Source organism: Aplysia californica, unplaced genomic scaffold (assembly GCF_000002075.1).
Source record: "Aplysia californica isolate F4 #8 unplaced genomic scaffold, AplCal3.0 scaffold00418, whole genome shotgun sequence".
Classification (NCBI taxonomy): domain Eukaryota; kingdom Metazoa; phylum Mollusca; class Gastropoda; order Aplysiida; family Aplysiidae; genus Aplysia; species Aplysia californica.
In genome coordinates, this window is record NW_004797688.1 from 114,142 (window position 1) to 121,056 (window position 6,915).

General features: G+C 41.4%; 1 protein-coding gene across 8 annotated transcripts in view; it reads left to right on the forward strand.

Annotated features, from left to right (window-relative positions):
• LOC101854514 (neurogenic protein mastermind) overlaps nt 1-6,915 on the forward strand; it is a 31,069-nt gene that overhangs the window by 5,280 nt on the left and 18,874 nt on the right. For 3 of the 8 annotated variants that reach the window (XM_005104391.3, XM_005104392.3, XM_005104393.3), the window contains exon 2: nt 5,533-6,325. In XM_005104391.3, the coding sequence (XP_005104448.1) occupies nt 5,569-6,325 (757 nt within the window). In that variant the 5' untranslated portion in view covers nt 5,533-5,568. Of the gene's footprint in view, nt 1-2,938; nt 3,140-3,189; nt 3,330-3,412; nt 3,437-5,532; nt 6,326-6,915 lie in introns of those variants that run through there. The other 5 variants (XM_013085918.2, XM_013085917.2, XM_005104394.3 and 2 more) reach the window with 5 other exon arrangements.

Genomic DNA, 6,915 nt, shown 5'->3' on the forward strand with positions numbered 1-6,915 from the left:
TGTCTGTCTGTCTGTCTGTCTGTCTGTCTGTCTGTCTGTGAGAGAGACAGAGAGAGACAGAGAGAGACAGAGAAGAGAAGAGAGAGAGTGCAGCAGTAGCGTCTAGGCAGCAGAGTGCATGATGGATAGAATGTTATAAATGTACACGTTGTGCCATCTTGGAGCATTGGGGTGTCAATAAGAAGTATAAACAATAATACAATGTAATACAATGATAGCGGTAGTGAGTTTGATGTGATACTTCATACCTCATACCTTTTTAACGTCAGGTTTTCTTCTAGACCATCTGCATTGTTCCTTGTTCAGGGTACGATGACTGATGTGTCGCGGTTTTTTAAAGTTAAAGAGTAATGAAATCAACGTTCTTAAGGATTACAGATTGTAGTTGAGGTGAAAGTTTGGACAAAATACCCCCATAGGAAAATGCTGTCACGTGTCACGAGTTCTGTACGTAATATTTCTCCATAGATTCTATTCATTGCTTCCGTCTGACCTCTTTCCGTCTTCACTTAAATATTTGTGTGGTTTTCCTGCATAGCACCCCCCCAAAAAAAAACAAAAAAAAACAAAACAAAACAAAACAACAACAACCCAAAACAAAACCAAAACACAAACAAACAAACAACAAACCCTTCACTTCCCCTTTTTCCTGAGCAAGATCAAAATACACCCTCTTTTCCTTTTTTGTGTTTATTATATTATACGTATACCATGTGATTACCATTTCATCCTTTTCTTTAGCTTGAACCACCCCCCACCCTCCCCTTTCCCCACTTCCACCCCTTTTCCCTTTTCCCTCCACCTTGAACTTGCGCATCCCCATCATGATACATGTATTGACAACGTAGACCTACTACTACCTCATTAACTTCCCTCCTCGGACTTCTTATAGTACCATACGAGTTTGTTTTTTGGGGTTTTTTTTTTTTTAATTGAGCAAAAAAGCTTTAGTTTGGGTAAAGAAATCATGACGGTCATTCATTCAGTGCAGAGAAAAGAAGCAAGGGAGGAGGCGGACAGTGTTACGAAAGGGGAATGGGGAAGGGGGGGGGGGGGGAGAACTCAAAATGCGACGAGAATAACAACCAATAACCAGTGGCGTCCTTCAACTAGCGCTCTAGGGTGAGGGGGCGCCTCTGGAAAGTTTTTGTTTTCTTCGCTCCTTCTGTTGTTTCTGTTTTGCTTTTTCTTCATCACTGAGTGACCGATGTGTTGTTGATGTGATGTGCGTCGGTGGTTGGCGGGTGCGCTGGTGTGGTTTGCTTTTTTTTTTCTTTCAAAAACTATCGTCCTTCTCTCTCCTCCTCCTTTTTTGTGTTTGTAACACCTCTAATCTTCTGTTTCGCGCGCTCATATGACCTTTTATTATGCAGTTGCGAGCGCCGTAAAACTCTTACAAAACAACGACGACAACAACAATAACAAAACAACAAAAAACAAAACTAAACAAAACCAAACAACAACCACGTTATGTGCTTTTCCCAGTTTGCATCATACTTTGACTCCCGTGGCATCTGTCTGTTGTGTTGTGGGTGGTTGGAGGGCGCCAATAATAACGCCACTTTCTGTCACTGTTGTTTTTTTGTTTTTGTCAATATTTGTCCTGCTTTTGCAAGAAAAGACCACTATCGCGTTTATGTGCTACTCGCGCCAAAGCTAGATCATGCACAGCTGTTGTTATGCTAATCAGTTGCCTAAACCCAAACAAGGCGACACGAAACCGATTGCCGTACCGTACAGTGTATGGTGCAGGTCAACATTTTGTACAGGTTGTTGTTGGGCGCTTTTATTCCAAAAGTAGTTTAGTTTAGTTTAATAGTAAAGAGTTTTACGGCACTTGCAACACAATAAGGTCATATAAGTGCCGAAGATTAGAGGTGTTACAAGAGAGTAACAACAAACGTAAAAATGAAGGAGAGATAAGGACGATAGATGTTTAAGAGGAAAGAAGGAGCAAACCACACCAGAGCACCCGCCAACCACCCACCAAAGTAGTTTATGTTCTAGTATACATCATGTAACATTATATTACATGTACGTGCATGGATGTAATAATACGTTGTTTGCTACGTGTTCTTCTCCTCGTACTACAATTTCCTATACATACTATTTTTAAAAAAAAATGGTATTCAAAACAAAAATGTCTGCCGTCTTTCATCATAGTTTTCGACTCGCCGTATTATTACAACCCAATTTCACGATTTTGCAATCTTTCGTGTATGCATTCAAATTGATTTCTGAGCGACATTCGAACTAGATAATAAATGCAATGATCTAGATAGCAGGCTATCTTGTGTTCTCTCCCTCGGTCTTTCACCGGCAGCACGCCAACGCAGAATGGCGGTTTACTAGATCTATCACCCATGAGCTCGGTTTACTGGAAATGTAATAAAGTAATTTATAGTTTAGAAAAGTATACGGTTGTCCGTACATATTTTGCTACCGGTCTGTGTAATTGATACGTGAAATCGGTCTCTCTGTAAAGAACCTCGCCTCTTGCTGTACTAGGCGTTCAGTGTAAATGTTTGGTCCTGTGCATTCCTACATTAATTTTGTCTTCATACATTGTATGGATTTAGTAGAATGCAGCTTGACACCTTGGCCTGTACCAACTCAGGAAATCAGTAGAAAAATTCCAAAAATGGTTTGTTTGACTTCAGACCGCTATCCGCCAGGCAGAGGCTTCCGAGTTCTGAGTTGGAAAAAAATAGAGCGAAAGCGTTCCATCGCATGATTCTTTTTGCCGGGCATTCTCACAGCACAGGCGCACAGGCTCAGGCAAGGCCGACCTGGCCCTGGCCAGCCCTGGCGATCGAAGTCTAAAAATAGATCTAGCTCCTAACCCGCTTGTTTTGCTGCTGCGCCTTCCTCGCGCCATGCGCTCCTGCGTGACGCTTTGTGGAGCAGGGCTAGACTAGTGGTTTTACTCAGGCCATGCCACACAGTCCGGTCTTTTTGTGGTTTACGTGGCCTGAGCAGTTATTTTACTTTATCGTGCTGTCGTTGTGGGGCCCTTGGCGTAAAACATGTTGCTACTCTTGTACTTGAGAACGTGTTGTATGACAAGTTGTCGGCTTTACTTTAACTATGGTGAACACAGTTCTCTATGTCCGTAGTTTGGTTAGTAAGTTTAATGCCTGTGAGTTGAAACCTTGGAAGGAGGGTGTAATCCCACATTAGGTGAAATGGGAACACCACAAGCCACAAGGCCTAGGCTAGGCTACTTGATAAACACGAAAGATAACGAATCTCCAGTTACTTTCCAATGCTTTTTGAAAGATCTATTTTCGCGAAGGACTATGACAAGAGTTAGAGAAGGAATAGGAGAGGTAGAGATAAACACACTATGGTCGTAGCTCGCGATCACATGACAACAGCTGTGGACTAAATTTTATACCGTGTTACAATTTGCTGATCCATCATTCTACTGACGAAAGTATTGTGTCAATCCTGACTGTTTAGTGTTCTTTCCTTCTCCCAGTTCCTAGTCTCGTTTTATTACACATTCCTCGACCTTACCCCAGTTTCCTCCCACCTTAGACTTAGCGTACATGTTTTATTGAAAGGAACACATCTTAAAAACTGTTCATCCCATGCCCATCAAATCTTTCATCCCAACTCTGACAGTCACTTTTTATGGGGGTGTTGTCAATGTGTGGTGTGAGGAGTGAGTAGGAAAGATGGACTTACTAGATCTAGTTAATACTAGGGCTGGCCCAAGTTGTAACTCCATCAGTTGTGAAATAGCATGGATGTGCTGAACTGTTTTATTTTATTAGTTGTTACTTTGTATTTGTGATGGTCTAAATCTTTGAAAAATCCTAATCTGCCTCCTTAACCTTCTTTCTATCTTTTAATAATTTATGTATGGCATGGTCTATCATGGTTTAATCTATGGGGCGACGCTCCACTTTTGATACTGGTATGATCCATGTCTAGATTAAGTAGGGTGAAATCATAGTAAAGACTAATCGAAGCACAAATTGGATATATCAGGCACAAGGATTGCTTAACATAAACGTTTAGATTCCCCCCCCCCCTCAAAACAAAAAAAACAGAAAAAAAAGGTTTTTTTATGCTATCGTCCTTCCAATGCACAGTTGGAGCAGTCAAAAGCGGGTGGTTAGAGAGCACAACAGGTTTATCTAGTTTCTTACGAATGTTATTTTACTTCAAGGGCTGAATAATGCTGTACGTTCTCTTCTCTTTTTGTACATCTTTTATAATAATTCAATAGCCGTTGGAAAGCTGTCACTTACTCGGTATGAATCAGTTATTATCAGATCGATCAGGCAACTCTTTTTTATTTTTATCAAGGCCGAACTTTTGTCTCTGAAATTTACTGTGAACAAGGCCCAAGTAAGAGTAAGGTGTGGCTTAGGAAGTTCTTAACATGAAGCATCTAAATCCAAGGAAAGTGCCTCCGACATAAGTCATGCATCATCAAACTAGGCTTGTGTTATTTAACCCTATCTGTACGCCCTTGGGTCATTTTGTACCCCCCGGTGGTATTCTTCACATTTTAGAAAGATAGTATGATAAAGACTATGGGCAACCACAGTTAACCCTATCCGTACATCGTGTTTTACTATCTTATCCATATGACGAAGATAATTGTGTTAATGGGGGTGTAAAAAACACCATTTTGACAGAAAAACCACCTCATCATCTAAGATAATATTATCTAATATTTAATAAGCTTCCTTTACCATTCAGCAAACCAGTGGTGTTTTTGTAGAATCGTTTCCCTTTTTTATGTTGCTTGTTTTTTTTTCTTCTTGAAATTCAGATGACTGACACTGAAAACTCGACATTGATTAGGCTACTTTGTATGATATCCTGCTTATAAAATACTGTCATCATGCATAAAACTCTTGAACAAATCACTAACAAATTTTTGGGTGAGTGTAGAACTCAGAAACAGAAGATTTTTTAATGCATGACTCCAGTTTCTGTAGAGAACTAAGGGATTCTTTAAGAGTGTTATTATTTATTGAATAGCTTGTGAGAGTAAAAAAAGTTTTAAGGTAAAGAAGCTGAAATATATTAGTGGGTGGTTGGCGGGTGCTCTGGTGTGGCTTGCTCCTTTGTTCCCGTTAAATTATTCTATCCTCCTTATCTCCCTTCTTTCTTTTACTCTCTGTAACACCTAATCTTCAGCACTGAATGTGACTTTATTGTGTTGCAAGTGCCTCAAAACTCTTACCAAAACATGTTATACATAAGTTACAAATTTGATTTGTTTCTAAATGTATCTTTTTCTTCTGTGACATTTTAGCTCAGCAGTCCAGTGTTCTGTGGGCAACTGCCTTTGGATTTAATAGAAGTCATTCTGTGTTTCAATAAGGATTGTTAAAACCCCACCCCCTCTCCGACACAGAGAGCGAAGTGTTTTGATGAATACAGCTTTCTAGGACATTAATATAAATTGTCACAAATCAAGAAGTTTTATTTGAATTTCTTGCTTACAAAAAGTAGTGACCTGTTGAGTATTCTTATATTATAATCATATAATCCCATCTTCTTTCTCAGTGAGTACCAGCAAGCAAATGTTCTGATGTGAGAAACATGGCAGCAAGTGACAATATGTCTTCCATAGAGGGAGGAGATGGTCTAGATCTTCCTACCCCTAACGTGAATGATGAAGTGGGTGAAGAACCCATGGAGGGAACAATTCAAGAGGAGGGTGAAGCTGTGTCGGAGTCTCCCATCCCTCACAGCCCCACCTTGAAGGAGTCTCCGGAGGGGAAGGATGGACAGTCGAGAAAACACCGAAACAGCTCAGAGCACCGACATCACCACCGGAGGCACCACCACAGTAGTGGACGCCGGCGCCACAAGAGGTCTACAAGTTACGAGGAGAACCCTGAGGAGTTTGAGGGGTCGGATGAAGAGCAGCGTGGTCTTGAGCGACTTCGCTCGGACAGTGCCAGTGAGTCTCAGCTGGATCAGGCAGTGACTGAAAAAAGTGAAAAAAGTTCTCGTAGGAAGCACCACAGCAAGAGAAAGTCTAGTCGCAGCAGTAATTCTCAGTCTCGACGGTCTCATCGTGGTGCGGATTATTTATCGGACATGAAGGAGCCTCCTGGAGTGACTTCCTTTGGGAATGAAGAGGGTCAATATTCAGGGAGGAGTACATCGAAGTCAAAGAAAGAGTCACCCGGCTCTGCTGTTTCTTTAGATGAGAGTGGTGAGGCGGAGGATGGGGAGATCTTAGAGGATGGTGAGCTCGATGATGATGATGATGACGATGGCACCGAGCAAATGGGAGGGGTCTATGAAAATCCAGGAGACCTGTCTGACGCTGTCAGACAAGATGAAAGAGGTAAGGATGCCAAAGAGTTGTTGCTTTGACATTTTTAGACATTTCCCCCCCCCCCCCCCCCCCCTTTACACTTACACGCACACTCAAATTTGTGTGTAATTTGTGTAAGTAAGCCATGAAGTCATGAAGTGTATCGAGCACAGCGTGGTGAAGACACGCGATGCTTCATGTGTGCTGCTACAACATCGTGCGTGTGTCAGTTTTGTGATCCACTGATGTTAGGTTAGGTAGAACAGTTTTGCCCCACCCCACCCCTGTCTGTTGATGGCGCTCTTATGGTCTGCTCCTTCCACTTTTTTTTCTAGTTCTAGTTTATTAAAAAAAAAGTTAATAAAATTTCAGTGGGACTGTAGTGTGTGTCGCCGCTATCGCACAGACTCCCTTGATTAGCATGGTCTTGAAGGTCACATTCAATGTGTACACAAGCAAATGAAAACGTTTCGTCTTCCGTGAAGAATACAATTAGAATCTACGTCTCAGTCTTACGTACACGTATCCTTTCCGGAAAGGAAAAGAGAAGAAGAAAAAGTGGGGTTTGCTGGAGAGAAAAGATAAACAGGCAACTACCAAAAAAAAGTGTGGTTTTTTTT